Source organism: Electrona antarctica (assembly GCF_951216825.1).
Source record: "Electrona antarctica genome assembly, chromosome: 4".
Lineage (NCBI taxonomy): Eukaryota > Metazoa > Chordata > Actinopteri > Myctophiformes > Myctophidae > Electrona > Electrona antarctica.
Window position 1 is genome coordinate 36,248,437 of NC_136809.1, and position 20,257 is coordinate 36,268,693.

The 20,257-nt window shown below is 43.9% G+C and overlaps 1 protein-coding gene across 1 annotated transcript; it reads right to left on the minus strand.

The window, feature by feature from the left end:
- Positions 1-1,996: 1,996 nt before the first annotated feature.
- On the minus strand, positions 1,997-17,418 carry LOC306921492 (E3 ubiquitin/ISG15 ligase TRIM25-like). The gene is made up of 8 exons (XM_079498634.1): positions 16,630-17,418; positions 15,234-15,329; positions 11,324-11,404; positions 8,733-8,885; positions 7,586-7,748; positions 6,354-6,392; positions 4,796-4,876; positions 1,997-3,754 (listed from the first exon to the last, which is right to left on the minus strand). Exons 1-8 carry the CDS (start codon positions 17,245-17,247, stop codon positions 3,201-3,203), a joined length of 1,785 nt encoding a protein of 594 aa, XP_079354760.1. The 5' UTR covers positions 17,248-17,418; the 3' UTR covers positions 1,997-3,200.
- Between the last annotated feature and the right edge of the window lie 2,839 nt (positions 17,419-20,257).

A 20,257-nucleotide genomic window follows, 5' to 3' on the forward strand; every position in this document is an offset into this window, starting at 1 on the left:
AGAATCACATCTGCCTGCAGCCACAGACTGAAAACAGATCTTTTCAGACTCCCACTTATTTCTTTGTATGAGTTTGTAATTTGTTGATAATGAAATAAATTAAATTGCATTCATTTATTTAGAATTATGTTATCATTATTAATTGTTGTCTTTCCAGCATCCAAAGTTCCCCAGATCCTACAGTATGTTACCCTGTTCAGTATTCTGTTAACACACATGAAGTCAACTTACCGGTAGGTTTCATGTTGTCAGGAGAACTCACCATTCAGCGGAGTTGCCTGCATTGAACTCGCACGAGAGACGTCGCTGCTTCCTCCTCTGATAGCACCTTCTCTGATAAAGCCATGACCTTATTTCAGGGTCAGGGTGTGTGCTTAACAACAAAACAATGCATCAGACTGGCCTGTCACACGTGTTGGTTCAATTTATTAGTAATGTACTTTAAATAATACACAGGTGCAACACACAGACACACAACACTTTACAAAACAATTATAACATGGAAGCGAAGGTTTAAGAAAATGCTACAATTTAACTAAATGCTATGACCCGGCACTTTTATAATGCAGTGCTGTCATGTGTGCAAATGCATTTTATGGCAAAGAAGTGCATCTCTTTACATGTTAATGAGCAACAAGGAGAGGTATTATTTTTAAAACATATTTCAATGTCACTTCCAAAGCCCATTTTAAATAATCTTCCCCATGCACCTACAGTATGAAGCACTAGGTAAACTTTGCTTTGAAAAATGCTACATCCCGCTACCTGGATGGCGCAGAGGTAAAGAACATGTGCACCACCATGGTGTGGAGACAGAGGTTTCGCTCCAACAAACACACTTGGCCGTGTTTGTGGATGAGAAGCCAGCTGGCGGAGGAGAGGGCATTCTCTGTCACCGCCTAGCCTCGGTCCCAGGCTTACTCACTGCCTGACTGCAATAGGGACTCCTACAGGTTGGGATAAGTGTGTTCCTCCCCATGCGTTATGGAAAGGGGCCTCTGTCAGCTGAAAACTCCATGTGTATTGGAAGAGATGTGGTTGACTACACCCTCACCAAGAGCAAACAGTACGAGTTAGCAGTGACAGGGACTAGGCTATACACATAGTGTAGTCCCTGTAATTGGCCACAACTAGAGTGGGGACAAATAAAATAATAGAAGATAAATAAAAAGATAAAAATTAAATAAGTGAAAGATTGTTTTCTGTACTATCTACACGATAGCATGCCATTTCACAGGGCTCAAGAACATCCCATCGTTTTGATGTTTCAAGCTTGATTGGAAGTTTTCTCATCAGGCTAAAAGGCATTTTACAGTGCTTGGTAACAAATAAACAATCTTCTGAATTAGCACCATCTCAAGAACATTATTTTGGTATAGAGCACCGAAGTCCTGACGTCACTGTCAGTAGAGGGCACCAGTCCACAGGTTTGTGTACTTTTTATTTGCATTGAAATCCCCATAGGGGGATTTTAGATCTCTTCATATAAGAACTGTGTTTGAAAAATAAACCAATCATCCCAGCCTTTTCACTCATATGGATATGAAGCATCGACTGAAGGTGGAAATGTACAAATATACCCAAAGAGCAACACAATAACCGCTAGAAACGAGTCAAACAACCCAGAGACGACATTTCCGGGTAGGTGGGGTGGCTGCAGCTGCCCGTCGCACAACAGAAACTGACATGTTATTTACGTTTTTTATTTTTTGTATTGATATTTAATGTTTCGTGGTTAGGTTACTTTCATACCCTTGTAGTTTCAAGGCTTTTGCGACTACATTAATTCCATTTTCTCCAGAAACTGGCTGTATCAAATATGAATGGACATCATTAACGACGCACAGCCACCCCCCTGACAGAAAGGCCGGGATGATTGGTTTATTTTTCAAACACAGTTCTTATATGAAGCGACCTAAAATCCCCCAGTGCAAATAAAAAAATCACACCCGTGTGAACCGAGTGGTACACACCCCCCCCCCCCCCCCCCCCTCTCTCTTGCTCTCATTAGCAGGCAACAGTGCAGCACTATTTCTCTCTCTCTGTTTCTGGCACGACAGCGCCCCTACTGGTACTCATGAGTCACACATGAGTCACACAAACATAGGTTAACACGAGTCACATAGGTGTCACACGGACACGGACATTGCTGTTCCTTGGAGTGGTTGCACCACTCACAAATACATGAACCTGTGTACTGGCGCCCTCTACTGAAAGTCACGTCAGACTTCGGTGCTGCAGGCAATGGGGTATCGAATACAAAACAAAACACTGTAACCCTAACCCGACATTTTATCTGAGGTCGCTACCAGGAAGGTTTACTTTCACTTAGTGTAAAAGTGAGGTTTCCCAACTCGAATGGTAATCATTATTTTAACGAGATGACGTTCTTTGACACTAGCGATACGTATTTGTGACTTTTGCATATTCACAGATACTGCATACTCTATAACCGACAGATGAGGCAAACAGAACTGTATTATAGTTATCAAAGAATAGTATTAAGCAGTTTATAGCGGATCTGTGTCCTCAGACAGGGTTTCTTCCTTCCTACCATACTGTACAGAATAGATTACAATTATGGATACCATAATCACTGCATCTTCATATCAAACAAACATCATCATGGAGACTCCCATGGATTGGTTATTTCCTCTTCCATGTTTGACACAATGGAGATATGGAGAAATTGCTATAATTTCTATACATGTAATATTCCATTTCAAAATCCTGCAATTTCACCAAATTAGTTTCTTGATTGGATCTGGCATGTATACTGATCCGAGTTGGGAAATATGATTGACACTTGAGCCAACTAGCCAAGTAAGTTACATTTTGGGGCAAAATCATTTTAGAACTGGAGTTCCTTTCCAGACTTCACTGACCTCCATAGGATCGATGGCCACAGTGAAATGTTTGGAAATACAGCACTGTCAAGACACCAAAATGTGTTAGTTTGTCCTATGCTAAACAAGAAAGAGCATACTGATGAGGAGACAGATGAAAGGAGACGAAGAAAAATAATATATAGAAAGGGCAGACATATTGGCCTCACCCTGGGTACACTATTACACAGATGTTTGATTTCTGGTTGCAGTGTTTCTTTCTGACCTGTAAAAAAAAAGGTACCAAAGCAGAGCGGACCATCCGCTTCCTCCATTCTAGTGCAAACCAGAGAGGGTCTTGGAGGAGAGTTGCAGTTAAGGTGGGTTTCCGTTCCCCGCCTCAGGGGGGCAGATGAGCAGAGTGGAGTCCAGGTCTAGGCGGAACGCTGGGTAAAGAGGTTGGGAGAATGGGCAGCGGAAAGTGTGCAGCAGCACCAGTGTGTCCGACACGCCGTAGAAGGATAGCGCTCCCTTCTGCCGCTCCAGGAACACGCCGATCCTGGGACACAGAGGCGCGGCGACCGTGGTCTTGCGGTTGTCGTGCCAGGCCGCGTAGCCGGCGTGCGTGCACCTCAGCCGCCAAGAGTTGTCGTTGCGCCCCAGCAGACAGGGCTTGCCGCCCCCCTTGCGCCCGATGGCGCGGTAGGTGACGCCGATGTCCACCCAGCCCCCACCCCTCCATTCCACCTCCCAGTAGCTGGCTCCTCCGAACTGGCCCTCCCGGCACAGGACCTGGGCCACCGAGTCAAAGCGCTGCGGGTGAGATGGGTACGACTGGGGCTCCTCGCCGCAGTGAACTCCATGGGGGCTCTCCAGCAAACCGAGGGTGGGGTGGGCCGTGTCTGGGTCGAGAGACAGGCGAGAGGAGACTGGGGGGGAGGCAGAGAAAAGAAGATGATGAAAGTATGGGGTCAGATGGAGAAAGATAATTGCAGATAAGCTGAGATACAGCTTGCTTACACAGGCGAGATATTATGTAAAACTGAACATAGGGGAGAGACAGAAGTGAGAATTAGGGTCAGAATCGGAGAGCAGAAATGGGTTAAAAGAAATTGCCTAAAGCCAAGGGAGAGAAACGCAGAAATCCACCTCTTACATTTTCTAAAACTTGTCACAATTTACAACTGGTACGCTCATATATTTTATATACAGACTTCTAAAACAGAGCAGGCTGCATCCTGTTGTTCTATGAATAATGCAGAATGAGATGAGTCAACACATTAAGACAGCCCTCCTCTCCACTCGCCTGCCATACACGTCCACCCACCAGCAGAACGCTGGAGAAACCACATTCATCAAATCACTTACGCTTTACCCAGCAGCAGTAAAAATCTATTTGTGGACTTTCAAACCAAAATCAACCAAAATATGGTGGGAAGTACTCAAAGCATCACAGATATGTTTCCATATCTCCCCTCTGCTATTGCTGTCAATTAGCGACACCTAGACAGGCCAAGCATTGTGGCTGACATTTGGCCTCTAGTGGAAATATGACACAAGCTGCCTTGATCTGGCTGTGACCTGTTGAATTATTGACACGACATAACATGGTGCCTTACTGTGCTCTCACACTGTGAGCCTGCTTGCATCCGTTGGAAATGGATGTCACATCTGCCCCCAACAATGGGATCGGATGTCATAAGTACAGTATGATGCCCTATCGATCATTGATGAGGCTCATACAAAAAAAAAGCCAGCCGGCTTCTCAGGTGTCTCGTACACTAAAGCTATATGGAGAAGAGAAAGGAATGGAGAGAGGGGTATAGAAAGAGGGAGACAGAGGTGGAAAGATAGACAAGGAGACAACGAAAAAGACAGAAGGGGGGGGGGGGAGGTCAAAGGATGAAAAGATTCCGAGAGATGTGAGGAATGGAAACAGGGTGTCGACTGACAGGTGTTACTGTACTTACACCTGAGGAACGCTGCTCTCATCCGCTGGTCAGTCGGCTGTAGAGATAGAGAGGAGAGAGGGAACGGCGACGCTGGCGTGGCTACAAATGAAGATGACAGAGAGAGAGAGAGAGAGACACTGCAGTATTTTTTTACACTTGCAATTCATTCATAAATCATTACAACCACATTGTCCAGATTTAGTGTAATTTTATGAATTAATTTAATTACGACTAGTGATGGAAATAAACTTGGTGTGACAGCGTGTTCCTCCGCATGCGTTATCATGCCCCTCTGGTGAAACTCTTCACTGTCGGGCTGGAAACTTCATATGTTTCGGAGGAGACATTATGCTTGTCTACACCCTCCTCAAGGCCAGGTTTGGGACAAACATGGGAGAAAATGGGGGAATTGGCTCAATGACAAAAGAATAGGTGGAAAATCATATGAATTTTTTATTGGAACAGGTTTCTGTTTTGTTTATGCCCCATGTTATTTAAGTTCACACTTGCGCGCACCCCCCGCACATATCTTAAGATGACAAAAGTAGGTGAAATTCTTCATCGTACAAACTGCCACTGGAAATGATGGGACCGGGACAAATAATCGCATCAACTGCAATGCCAGCAACCACTACTATAGCAGCCAGCAACCACTACTATAGCACAGCCAGCAACCACTACTATAGCACAGCCAGCAACCACTACTATAGCACAGCCAGCAAATCAAACAACGGCTGTGCAAGAGCCCGGTGCACCAACAAGCGAGACTGAAGCACTAAGTATATGTCACTACTACAAGCTACTGTTACAGCTACTGTTACTACTACTACTCCTGCTGTTACTATGGTTACTACTACTACTAACTAATAATAAGTATTGGAGGGGTGCAAGGCAAGAACGACAACGTTTTGACATCAGATTACATCTTCATGTAATCTGACATGGAAACGTTGTCCGAGTTGCCCCAGCGCCTTCTTTGTTCAGCTATTATGTGTCTGCTCCTGAGATGCACCGGACCAGCCCGATTTAGGCTCGAGGCGCGGTGGAACCTCCCTTTATTCCTAATTATTATTATTATTATAATGATTATTATTATTATTATAACAATGGGCGCGACAGCATAGCTAACAACACTGTAGAGGATAGGAGTGTAGGAGGGCATTGATTCAGGAGTCCCGAGTTGGTGTTGGCTGGACAGCGCTCTCCCATCGCAATATAAATAATACATCTTTTTATAGGTGAATGATGATGACATTAGAAGTTAACAGAGCTGAAATGAACTGGAGGTGTGCCAGAGTGTGTTGTACAATGTACTGGATATCTCATTGTCCTCTTCAAGCTGAATAAATAATTGATGTTACTGTCCCACTCGGTGTTAAATGCCATGTTAAAGCCTTCAGTCTGATAAACTGGGTCACCTGCTGCTGACAGTGTCAGGGTTGACAGGGTTGTGTCTACTGTACTGTGTGTGTGTGTGTGTGTGTGTGTGTGTGTGTGTGTGTGTGTGTGTGTGTGTGTGTGCGTGTGTGTGTGTGTGTGTGTGTGTGTGTGTGTGTGTCTTGTTTCATGTGCTTACCTTTTACACACTCTCCAACAGACACATCGCTCTCGTTAACTGGGAAGGAAACGTAAAGAAACATCCTCATAAATCGTGAAACATGGTGCCAGTGGAACTGTTGTGTGTGCATGGTAAAGTGTGCGAATGTGTAATGTTGGCGTTAAAGAGGCTGACTCAGTGTTAAAGGTCCTACAACATGAAATTTTCTTTCTTTTATTTGTTTGTGTTTGGGCTCCCCTACGCGCCTTCTATCCCCACAAATACCCCATTTTGAACAATGAGACTTTCTCATCATATTTGGGTTTTTATGTACTCAAAACAGGCCAACTGATTTGGTGCTACTCATGATTTTATGTACTCACAACAAGCCAACTGATTTGGTGCTACTCGCGATGTCATAGGTATCTCCCTACTTTGTATAATCCCTCCCTCCTCAGTTCCAAATTTGCATTTCATCTTTGGAGACTGTGGGAAGGGAGGGGGTGGTCCTTATGCTGGGTCTGGGATGAGGGTGTGGCAGAGAAAATAATTTGTATACACATTACAGTGCCCCCAACACATCAGGACATTATGGTACTGCAGCTAAAACTGCTTTATGGACTGGTTATATAAATAATATGATATTAAATGTTAAAAACAGTTTTAAAATGCATGATAACATAACACTGAGGATAATATAAAAAGGACTTTGTTGTTTTTTTTATAGCACATTGGTCCTCTTGAATATTTAAATTCAAGAGGACCAAATCAAATTACTAGATATGACAATGTTTTCATATTATGCGTACGCATTATTTTGTTTTCTTTTTGAGGGGCGTTAGCCCCTCCTATATACAGGTTTAATGTTTGTCTTTAGTTCAATGTTTGTTTTAAAAATGCCATTGACAATGAAGGGGGTTTAATGTTTGTTTTAAAACGCCATTGACAATGAAGGGAAAATGTACCTCATCTTGTCCCTAACACAAACATTAAATGCCATTAAAAATAAATGTGTTGTCACCATTTGGTTTACATCACCATCACCTAATCAACATGAGTTAGACTTTAATATATTAGCGCCCCTCACGACACGGGTGTGATTTTCTTAGGTAAAGGTAGCAATGCTACAATATCAAAATAATCTGTTACAAGTAAAAGGCCTGTATAACATTTTTACTTGAGTGAAAGTACAAAAGTATCGGCATGAAAATATGCTTGCATACAGTACCAAAGTATAACATACTGAAAAGTCTGTATTGTATATCCCCTACCGGCACGACAGATTTTGTCCACTTCTTCCCTGCACACCTCGTCCATGCGAGCGCGCAGGTGGCACAGGGCTTTCCTGGCTGCGCTGAAGGCCTCTGACGTTGGCATGCTCTGGGCTCTGGAGCGCCGACCGATGGTGAGAGGTACGCACAGCAGGGGGGCCGCCTGGGAGAGTAAGAGGAGAGAATAGAACAATACTGTCTAGATCAGGGGTTCCCTAACCTTTTAGCTCAAGAGTCAAGACCTTTAATGTCTCTCTGGGACACAAAAACAACATTATGAATTAACCACTTAGGCCTTACTACAAGCTCACAGTTCAATGCAGCTACACCAAAATATGGAGTGTGTTGTCTAACCTCAATGTGTTGTCATGGCATCAGGAACAAACAAATCAGTCAGCTCCATATCTGGGCACAAAAGGGGCATGCCCATATATAGGCATATACTGATGAAATCAGGGATCTATATGAGAACAAATGGGGGCATGCCCATATAGGCATATACTAATGACATTGGGATCTCCATATATGGACATAAAAGGGACAAGGACTGACATATACAGAGATCTCCATATATGGACATATCAGTCAGATCGGTGGCGGACACAGGTGTGAGGGCCGCAATTTTCCTTTTTTTCCATTCTCTTTTTTCTTTTCTTTTTTGAGGGGGAAATTCAGCTATAGTGTAGATTTTCGTCTTACACAAACATTAAATTCCCACTGACAATAAATGGATGATGTACGATGATAATAGTGCCCCTCACTTCACAGTTCACACGGGTGTGATTTTTCTTTTTTTTGCCTACTTGCGCCACAACAATGGGTCCAGAGTTGACCATTGTTTAGGAAATACAGGTCTAGATCCACACAACTCCTTTGTGGCTTCCCCTCCATTATCACATCCTTAGAAAGCACTATGGCAGCCAGGCTCAGGTTTTTTTTCCATTAGCCAATGCTGACTCACGCCTCAGGCTTTAATCTTGTTCCATCCTTCTGCTCTCTCTCTCCCAGAGCTGGGCCATATGACTTCAAATTAAGATCACCATCATTATTAACCCTTACAGTATAGGCAACATAACCGAGATGATAAATTTAGCGATTTCCATGCAGCGTACTCTCTTATACATCCGTTTCAAGTTCTGCTCCTCACCTGCAAGAAGTGGGTGTTGTCCTCCGTCTGTAGGAGCTGACTGATCTCCTGGTCTCTTCTCCTCAGATCCTCCAGATCCTTCTCCATCATCTCTATGTCCCTCTCGGTGCGCCCAACTACAGCACGCTCCTTGGCCTCCAGCTTGCCTCGCACCTGTGTGGAAGGCACACGGTAATAGTGCTGAGTAAACTTGGAGCCAGGAATACACTGAAATACTGATTTGTTCAATAATCCTCCACATGCCATATGAAAGAATACAAGACACAGACACGGTCAAGTCTTAGCAGTTGATGTTGCTCTGGTGTATGTATGTATGTATGTATGTATGTATGTATGTATGTATGTATGTATGTATATATACTAGAATTTCGCGGGCCTTCGGCCCGCTCATCCCAGAGTTGCGTTGCCCCGCGTTGCGATACAGAAGTCCACAGATACAGAAGTCCACAGTGACACGTGGACACATGTGTCGTGCGTGGGCGGTTCTGTTAAATTCAGATGTCAAAATAATCTGTAGCCTAACATTAAATTGATCAAATATGCTCTATATTAGTTATGTATTTTTTGAAAGCAGTGGCTCTCAAAGGTGTGATCCAGGGACCCTCATGGTTCCTTGAGGGGGTTCCAAATGGACCCATTATAGGTCTGTAACTCTGAGAGTGTACAAATGGAACCAAGTGGACCCTACAGGTGTGTAACTCTGAGAGTGTACAAATGGAACCAAATGGACTGTTTTATAACTTTTAACTCTGATACTGTACAAATGGAATCAAATGGGACTCTTATGGGTCCATTTGGTTTTACTGTCAGAGTTATGGGGGTCCTTGAAATTAAAAAGGTTGAGAACCTGTATGCAATGGCGTATGTCTTGTAAGAAGAGAGAGCAGCCTATTCTCCAAACCATGCTTTGCTAGGTTGTACAAAATAATATTGGGTCAGTGTAATTTGCAGGAGTCACCGCGCGCACAGCTGCCTTGTCTGTGTTGACATGACATGGGCTTGCAGGACAGAACTTTTATTTGTGACAGACACATAGTTGCTTTGCAGACAATACAATCTGCTTCTCATTGGTCAGTCACAAAGCTAAGAAAACAATGTGAGAGAAAAGGTAAGGACAGGAAAGCGCTGTCTTTGTCTATCTGTGTTCCTACGTGAAGACGTGTGTGCTCTGTCTCTCTGTCGCTCTCTTCTCTCTCCTCCCTCTCTGGTGTGTGTGTGTGTGTGGGGGGGGGGGGGGGGGGGAGTAGGTGCGCTGCCTTCGACCGTGCTATACTTGTCCAGCAGCGTTGCAGAACCGAGAGTGACACATTGTTGTGGATGTAAACGGCGCAACGTCGTGTAGCTCTAAAGTAGTTTGGATTGTGTAGTCGCAGCGGTGCTACAAAGTGAATGTTACAATTCGCACGGTGATATTGTAAGTCGCAAATGCGAGTACGTAGTGGCACTGGCGAGCCCTGTGTAGTGTAGTGCCATTGTCGCGGCATCGCGAGGCGATCCAAATTCCCCCCCCCCGCGCACGCACGCACGCACGCACACACACACTGTACGTAGCTGTTTGTTGTTGCAGCGCGCGCGTGTGCGTGTAGTGTTGTTGTTGGTGTCCATATATGCGCCTGGGTTTGTCCCGCTTGTACCACGCCAGGTGTCGACGCGGTCGTGTTAGCATTATGGTAAGTGTCCAAGTTAGAATCAGAGTGTGCGCTGTGTAGTTCTTCTTCTTCTAGTAAACAGAAGCCGTGTGTGTGTCACACCAAAAGTGGTGACCTATAGAATCCTGTACATAGAAGCATCACGCAATCGTCTCCCTCCCTGTGTGGGTCACGTGGTGGGCTGTGAGCCAATGGGAGAGGGAATGTAGTGTTGCCAGGTCCGCGTATTGTAAGCGAGTGGTAGTGTGTGTAAGTAGCGTGTTGAATGGCATTTTTTTTGTGCTTGTTTTCATAGACGTGGCAACAAATTAGGCGGGGGTGTCGGTGCTTGGGTCGTGTTTGTGTTTATTATTGATATTGATATTGTTTGCGAGTGTGGACGGGAGCCGGCTTTAGTGGCAGTGCGATGACAATTTTTACGCGGCTGGTGTCGATTGTGGCCGTGCGGCGCGACATGAGGAGATAGCCGTGGATCGACGCGGAGGGTAAGGCTGTGTCGTGTTAGTGTGTTGTTGCAGTGTGTGTTGCAGCGTGTTGCAGCGTGTCAGTGACGTAGTAGCTGGTGCCTTTTGTTCCTGTGCGTGCTTTTGGGCACATGTTTTCAATTGTAATATAGGATATATATATATATAGTGTGTGCACAATGATTTTTTTTTAAATATATATATTTATCCTCCTGATAGGATAATATTGGTAACCAAAGAATAAAAAAATAAATGTTCGGTTTAGTAAAGAGCTGTAGAGACCCTGGTTGCTGAACAAACACTATAGCAATGGTTACAGAATATTGCAATGATTACAGAATATAGAGCTATTATGATCATTTTGACATAAAATCTCTTACAATACTATTGCATGTATATAATGTTATTATCATTTACGCTCCATCTAGGTATAATTATCAGTATCACTATGCTGTGTGTGTGCATGTGTGTGTCTGACCTCTGCCTTGGTCTTTTCCAGCCGGAGGGCCAATTCAGCAAACAAAGCCTCACTGTCCTCCAGCACAGTAGAGGCCTGGACCTAGAACATGGAGAGTTTGATTGATTGAACAGTTTATAGACATACAGGCAACATTTAAAGGCATACACTTCTATGCAAGCATATAAAAGGAAATCATCATATACACGGTTAGAAATTAAGGGAAAACATGTACAGACTGGGGGGGGGGGGGGGGGGTACTTAAACACTTTTACAGTTTAGAATTGCAGAAGTGCTCTTCGAGAGAGGTTTTGAAGGAGTCTAGGGATTCACATTTCTTAACGGCTGTTGGTAGGGCGTTCCACATTTTAGTGGCATAGGAAGAAGAATGACGCATCAGTGGTGTTCTATTGATTGACCCCAAAAGAGCTTAAGTACAGCATTACAGTATTAGATTATTGTCCAGTTGATTTAGCGTTCTGGCATTTCCCAATACAGTACAACTGAGTAGCGCCGGTGACATCATGATGCCAAATGAGCTTAAATCACAGCTGAGTATTAGATTCTTGTCCGGTTGTTCTGGCATTTCCCAATAAATGCAGTACAACTGAGTAGCGGTGACATCATCCAACTATAAATGCACCAAGTCCCTGTGTGTCTGTAATCCACGTAACTCGAGAACCGTTCGTTCCACTTACTTCAAATTCGACACGCGTGTTCCACACCCCCATAGGGAGTACAGTGCCTGGTGTCGAGTCGGTCGGACCCACGGTTGTCCAGAACCGCCACAAAAGGCCTCTGACCGGGCCAGACTCCATATCGCCACAAAAGGCCTCTGCCTGGGCCAGACTCCATATTTGGGCATTCCTAACAAATAACTCCATATATGGGCATACAAGGGGACACAGCTGACAATCACAAGGCCTCTGCCCGGGCCAGACTCCATATTTGGGCATGCCTAAATACGTCCCACACACGTTCCACACCACCACAGGGAGTGCAGTGCCCGGTGTCGAGTCGGTCGGACCCACGGTTGTCCAGAACCGCCCCAAAAAGGCCTCTGCCCGGGCTCTGGACCGGGCCCCTGCCCAGACAAGCCTGACACAGAACTCCATATATAGGAATAAAGGTACACAGAGAGACAGATACAGAAATCTCCTGTTCTGACATCACAATGTCTGACAAAGAACTCCAGAACTCCATTTATGGGCATAAAAAGAAATTCGACACACACGTTCCACATTCGACACAGTGCAGTGCCCACGGGCACAATCTCATTTGGCATTACTAGGGGACAGTGCCCACGGGCACTGTTGACCAAATGAGATTGACCTTGCAACTGTTGATCATTGATATGACTGACACATCTGACAGTTTCAGGAGGGACATGATTCAGCAAGACATTTTTCGCAGGTTTCCATGGTCTGTGATTATAGACACCCAGCTGCAGATCAAGGGTGTCATTGTGGACCGGGTCTCTCCATAGAGCATGACTGTGCATTGCTACTATATTTTATACCACACCAGAGTGTGTTTGTGTGCAAGGGAATATTTCACTGGAGATACGTGCTGCATGAAGTTATGGACTATATTAAAGGATACATAATTAAGGACCCTAAATTAAGGACATTTGTTTCGTCTTTAATGAAAACCTGAACACTCGAAGAGGAGCAACACGAGGACTATGGAAACAAAAACTCAGACTGGAGCTGTTCCGAGTTGGAGGGAGAGGACACCGGTAGACAACGGACCGTTGAGCCAGCAGCACAGGAGGAGACAGCAAAGCCATGAGGAACTGGTAAAGTACTCACATGCTTTATGTCTGTGTTTGGGAAATGCCAAGCATGTTATCACATGGGGCCCCTCAGGGTTGTGTCTTCAGTCCACTCCTCTACACACTATTAGCCCCTCACCCACATCACATACTTTTAATACTTAGTTTAGACAGTTTTTGGTTTGGACTAGTCATTGGTTAGACCAGTCATTAGTCCTACAACTACAACCTATCTCAAACCCTCACCCTAAACCTAACCTCCCACGGGGCAGCACACCTACACCTAACCTTAACCCACGTCTAACCAATGACTAGTCTAAACTAAGTATGCACCCCTTCTCGGACTGCTCCATGACAATAACTCTATTACGGACTATCAGAACACCATTTCTCATTATACACAGTGGTACACTGACAACTATCTAGAGTTGAATGTGGACACAAATAACTGGTCATTGAAACAACCCACACTGTCTGGACTTAACCCATTAATGGTAAACAGAGCAGAATTCTGTATACAGTATTCAGAACTCCATTTTTTGCATAAATCAGTGCTATTGAACAACTTTTACGTCTGTGTGTTGTTTCGAAAATATTGAACCAATGGAAAGTAGTAAAAAGTGCTTTAGACAAAACCTCTCAACTCCATTGAACCCTCAAAATGTCTGCTAAAGCAACTAACTCCACCACCTCTCCCCCTCTCATGACAATATATAAAGTTACAACACCAACTTTGATGAGGTATTGCTTTGTTTTAAAAAATATAAGGTTTTCTTAATTTCCTGAAAAAAATATATTTTTAATTTCCTAAAAAATGAACATTTTGGAGTTATGAGGTTTCCTCCCGACAGCAGAGATATGCAGTATACAGGTTTTGTATTGTCTTGGTGTTGTGTTTTTCTGTGCTATGGGCTGTTTTGTTGTGAATGTTTGAACAGACCTGCATGTGAAGAGGAATATATTTTGGGGCAATAAAGATTTGTATTATTATTAAGCTATGCTACAGTAGGAGTTGGGTTGTAACATATATACAGGTTTGCATGAAGATTCATAATGTCATGTCTTGTCAAAGAGTTTTGACAATATCTTGGAAAGATTTTTAAAAGACTAAATTTGACTTTTTGACTTTTCAACAGACATTCGAGGTTCAAAACAAGGGCATTCTTACCCAAAAACCAAACCAAAAAGAAGAGTCTCATCAACAACTGAGCAAATGACATCATTAAAACACATCATTTTCATTCCCTGGTGAAATCTAAAATCGATCCAAACCCTCGCCCTAACCAGTGAGATGAAAACACTAACCAGGTCCTGTGTTACTTCCCTTTCGATCTGGTTTCTCCTGGTCAAGTAGACCGCCATTTTTGCTTCCCCTAGCAGAAAATTGAGCAACTGCCACTTGTTAGCATTGTTCTGTACCCCGCTTCATAAATAAACCCAACTTTAGACCACTTCTCTTCGAAAAGAATAAACAGACTCTCTAACACACCAAATAATTCATCGATCTTGCCACATTCTAGAAAGCAATGAGCAATATTCTCCACCTTCCCACAAAAAGGACACTCATTTGAAATGGTTGAATTCATTTTTGACACAATTTAATTAACAGCCACCGCCACATGGAGAATCCTCCATTGTAAGTCCCCAGTCTGTTTTTTTGAGGGAAGTTTGTACAAGGCCGAACTAAAAAAAACATAGGCTGCTTCCAGAAATCTAAAAAAGCTTGGGTCATGGAAGGAGGGGAGAGAGAGAGAGAGAGAGAGAGAGAGAGAGAGAGAGAGAGAGAGAGAGAGAGAGACACACAACATCAATCCATCAATGCAACTATAAATCCATGTACAAAGAACAGCATCCTCACATGACATGACCATTAAAAATAAACAAAGGACCAAGTTTACCGTAGTTAAGTCCTCCTGGCTGTATTTTCATACTTGGTGACTGATTATAAATACTACACTATCACTACTGGGACTAAGGCCAAGTTAGATTAAATTAACCAAAGTTCCTCTGAGGCTATATGCTCTATGTGTCAGAAGTGGGGGAACCTTGGCAGCTGACGTGTGTGTGTGTGTGTGTGTGTGTGTGTGTGTGTGTGTGTGTGTGTGTGTGTGTGTGTGTGTGTGTGTGTGCGTGCGTGCGTGCGTGCGTGTCCCCTACTTTGAGCGACTCCAGGTTCTGTTGAAACTCCTCAAGCTCTCTCTCTCCAACACGGATCCTTCCTTGAACTATTCTTTGAGATTCCTGGAGCTGAACCTGAAATAAACATATATATCACAGACAGTGTGCATGCCGGGAAAGATGGGGACAGAAAGAGAGAGGGATAAAGCAATAGAGTGAGAGAGACACTAAGAGGGAGACTGCATGCTTTAATGGAATACCAAAACGCTCGCCCCAACACAGTCGCCCCGGGCAAAAATACGGCAACCTCGGAGCGGTCTCTACCTGGTATTCTTAAACGTAACCTCAGTAAACTATGCATAACCCTAAACTTATTTCTAATCTTATTCTCAGTAAAACAAATACAAGAATACAAGAAGCGCCACAGCGTGAGGTCAGCAAAACAAATCAGGGCGAACGTGTTTTGGGGTGAGCCTTCCGGACAATTCCGGTTACCCTCTTTCATGCCCAAAACAATTACAGCCACAACCCAAATATCGTTTAATACACTATATCAGGCTTACTTAGGTAACCAGAGACAGAGTGGAAGTAATTTTTTGAATGCAACAATAACAACTTTATCAATATATGTATCAGGATGTGTGTGTGTGTGTGTGTGTGTGTGTGTGTGTGTGTGTGTGTGTGTGTGTGTGTGTGTGTGTGTATATTATGAGCCAGCTAGGATTTCTCCAGCACACTTTCCACACTTATACGCATACTGTAAAATAAATAAATAAAACATAAGCAGTGTTGGGACGTAACTAGTTACTAGTAATATATTACTGTAGCCTAATATTATTACTTTTTCCAGTAACGAGAGTGTAAGGTATTACTCTGCCAAAACAGTAATATTATTACTATTTACTTTGTAAAAATAGCACATATTACAGATATTACATTTGTTTTGTTGACTGTTGGCTTGAAAACATTTCATTTAAAAGGGTCTAGATCTAGATTGCTGCTTTATTTTATAGCCTTTTTGGCTGATTGGTGACTTTTCTACTTAATATTATTTATTATTCAAAACAGTTGGATTCAGTTCTAAAAGAAGCTGACTAAACAGATCGTGTTGTTGTACATCCCTTTTTCCCCTCAGGTGTGGGGGGGGGGGGGGGGGGGGCGCAAAAGTAATATGAAATATTATTACTCTTGATTCCAAGTAATAAGTAATGTAATATTATGCCCAACACTGAACATAAGTGGCCCGTTTATTTATTTAAAAAAATACTAAATAACAAGATACTTATATATTGTATATAGCCTAGGGGGCTATATAAACGTAATATGTATGGGGCAGAATATGATGCGTTATATTTAAATTAAAGACAATACTTGGTTCTGAATGTTGGAAATACTATGGAACAGTGCCAATAGGAAGACATTATAAACAAGCCACCTGTCTCCTGGTCCTCTGCGTGTCCACGGTGTGCAGGTCCTCCTGGTCAGACTCGCACAGCAGACAGTCTCCGCTCCACTCCACCGCCGCCTCCCCGTCGCAGCCACCGCTGGCGACCGGCTCCAGGCCTAGGCGGTGCTGCGCACACAGCCGCTCCGCCAGACACTCCACCGCCGGCACCAGCTTGTGCCGCCGCAGCGTGCCCACCTCCCGGTGCGGCAGGACGTGGAGCTCGCAGAACGAGGCCAGGCAAACGAGGCACGACTTGACCGCCTTCAGCTTGCTCTCGATCGGGCAAAAGTCGCAGGGCACGTCACCCACTCCGCCCAGGTAGAGCTCGGGCGGCGAGGCGGACGAGCTGACCATCTCGGTCAGCTTGAGTTTGTCCACCACCTCGGCCAGCACGGTGTTCCTCCGCAGCACCGGCCTGGGGCTGAACGCCTCCCGGCACTGCGGGCAGCTCAGCGGCTGGCCCGAGTCCGCCTGGTCCCAGTAGTTGTTGATGCACAGCATGCAGTAGGTGTGACCGCACGGGATGGACACTGGGTCGTTTAGGATGTCCAGGCAGATAGGGCACCTGAACTGGCTCTCGGTTACCGAGATATTCGCTTGGGCCATCTTTTATAAGGCCAGTTCAGGTGCTTCTTCTCTCTTTCTTTCTTTCTTTCTTTCTCCCGCTGTCTTTGTTCGTTGTTGTAGCTTCTGGTGGAAAAACCCTGCCTGCCTGCCTGGCTGGCTGTCAGCCTGCCTGTTGTTGCGACGGGGAACGGAGGGTCTTACAGGAATACCCTTTCCTATTTGTCATCCACCATGCTACTGTCAAGTTATCGGGAATGACAATATAACTTCCGACCAATACATTTCAAAATAAAATTATAAGGACGTGGTTACCGTAAATACCGTTTTGTCCCGACCCGACCCTGATTGATTGAATAGGCTCTTCCTTCTGTTATATGTTATCCGACTTAAAGTGAGTGACTTGGCAATACAATTAAAATATACAATGCAAATGCTTTGTTTATCTGTGATGATACTAATAGGTGATGATGTGTGACCTTTGTAAACGGACTGGCAATTTTACGCAGAGTGCCTAGGCTTTTCTTAGTTTGTTTTGTTTGTTGTTCCAAAATGTAATGTTATTACTTATTTACTTATTAGTATTTTGAAGGCACACACAGTTACACCGGACATGGTGAGGTAGGCTACGTGTACGTGTTGTGTTCTTTGACACCGACGCCCAGCCCAGAATCGCCGAGCAGAATCATTCGTAGCCTACTCCTGGCACGTACAGTAGACGGTAGAATGAGTAGATACAATGCCTTACGTAGGGTCTACACAGATGACGCGCGAGCAACAGTTGTTTGGAAACGAAAACATAGAGTCAACCATAAAACTAAGTAAAAAAGATGAAATAGTCACCCAAGTAATATTTTAAGTGTAGCCTTATTATTATTATCACGCACGCACACGCACACACACACACACACACACACACACACACACACACACACACACACACGCACGCACGCACGCACGCACGCACACACGCACGCACACACACACACACACACACACACACACGCACACAAATTAAATCATTGGATCCAAATTTAGTACAATAGCGCCATCTACCATTAAATGCGGTACATGTCCTCAAAAGCGACTAGGCCAGGGGTCTAAGGCTGAGCTCACACCTTTCATGCAATTCTCTGTGCTCGTTGGGTGTTGTGTCATGGCCGCCCAGCGGCCCAATGCATTTCCAATGGAGGTCACATGGTTTGACCCAACATTGTGTTGTGTGAGGGGGAGGGGTGCAGTCGTGCGCCCCTCCCCCTCACACAACACAATGTTGGGTCAAACCATGTGACCTCCATTGGAAATACATTGGGCGGCCATGACACTACCCAACGAGCACCCAACGAGCACCAGAATTGCATTAAAGGTGTGAGCTCAGCCTTAGACTTCAACGCTTTTCAGGCCATGGACCCTGAAGGGACCCCCACACTAGCCTACATATTGTATAACATTGTGTTGCAGAATGCAGATTAAACTTTTCCCATACATTTCATAGACTTGTTTGACAGCAGCACTAAAATCAGTGTAAATTAAGGATTTCTTTGTTTGTGTGCATTTTAAGACATTTAACCACTTAAACAGTTAGGTACTATATATTTTTTATTGATTGAATACTTTATTAACAGTTTGCAGATGTTAGCCTATACAGAGGTAAGGTTTATACCCGGTCATACACACCTGGACTATAGGCTATAGCCTACATAATTAGATTTACATTGCAAGAGGGATATTACACATGCACAATCAAGGAAATTTTTCATTACGCTGAAGTAAAAAAAGAGTGTTCCAGTCAGCATTGTATGCAGGAGATCATTAAAACATAAAAAATGTTTGGCTGAAATAGAAAATGAAATCTGTTTTGATCTAATGACTCCCTCGCACTCTTAGCTATGAAGATACATGAGCCACTGGGAGAGTCTTTTTAAAAGACTTATCCACCAGGGACCATAGATTTTAGGCTATATGTCTCTCACACACACACACACACACACACACACACACACACACACACACACACACACACACACACACACACACACACACACACACACACACACACACACACACACACACACAATGCAATGCATACAATAAAAATTGGTCCATGACTCACAATGGGTTTGGAGTCCCGACCCTGTAGTGTTTGGGAAACAGTGCACTAGTAGGCCTACATGGGGTGGCTGTATAGCTGAGTGAGGTTGTCTGGTGAGGTCACCAGTTTGACCCGCGACTCCACCATCTGTGTCGAAGTGTTCCTGAGCAGTGAGCAAGACACTTAACCTTATAGCCATAAACACTTAACCCCCATGCAGTTCCAGCCTCCAGGGGTGTTATTTGGTGTCCCTGCATTCGCATTTAACCTCAAATTGAATTAATTCTCTCCACCTTTATAATGATTAATGTGATTTTTGATCTGTGCAGAGATCATCAATCCATGCCACGCCATCCATCTACAGTATAGTACATGTGACATGAGATACATGTGTTTTCTTACTTCTATTGATGTGTTATAGGATTGCATTATGAGCGCTTATAACTGTCTGTAATTATACAGTTATAAGCCTTTTATAATGCATTTATACTTGACCTTATTACAAAATTCTTCATAATGTGTCAGTTAGTAGTTAGTGGTTATCGCAATATAAATCGTTTAACATATAGCACATTATTATTACACAGCATCATAAGTAGATTACTATGCATTCTAAGTATGTTTATAAACCATCATAGACATGGGATGCAAGTGTTACTGATAAGGTGTAATTTTTATTGCCACCCTCTATTTTGTTTTGAAATGACGTACAGTATGTGAACAGTTCTCCCACATTATCTCATTAGAGCCATTTGACTGAGCACTCCCTTTTCCCAGTATAACATTGATTCTCAATCGTGCAGGGTCATAAGGAGGTTCCACGGGAGCCCCAGCTAAATTATTGATAGTTAGGAACCAAATGGACCCTTATGGGTCTGTAACTCTGAGAGTGTACACATGGAAATTGGAATGAAATGGTTGCACACTGTTTAAAATGTACAAGTCGTATCTGTGGCTGAA

Excerpts from the sequence above, each read along its gene's own strand:
- LOC306921492 (XM_079498634.1), bottom strand. The coding sequence starts at position 17,247 with ATGGCCCAAGCGAATATCTCGGTAACCGAGAGCCAGTTCAGGTGCCCT. Across the intron at positions 15,330-16,629 it reads CGCAGAGGACCAGGAGACAG|GTTCAGCTCCAGGAATCTCA; the intron begins GTGGCTTGTTTA and ends TGTTTATTTCAG. Across the intron at positions 3,755-4,795 it reads GAGAGCAGCGTTCCTCAGGT|TCTCCTCTCGCCTGTCTCTC; the intron begins GTAAGTACAGTA and ends CCTCCCCCCCAG.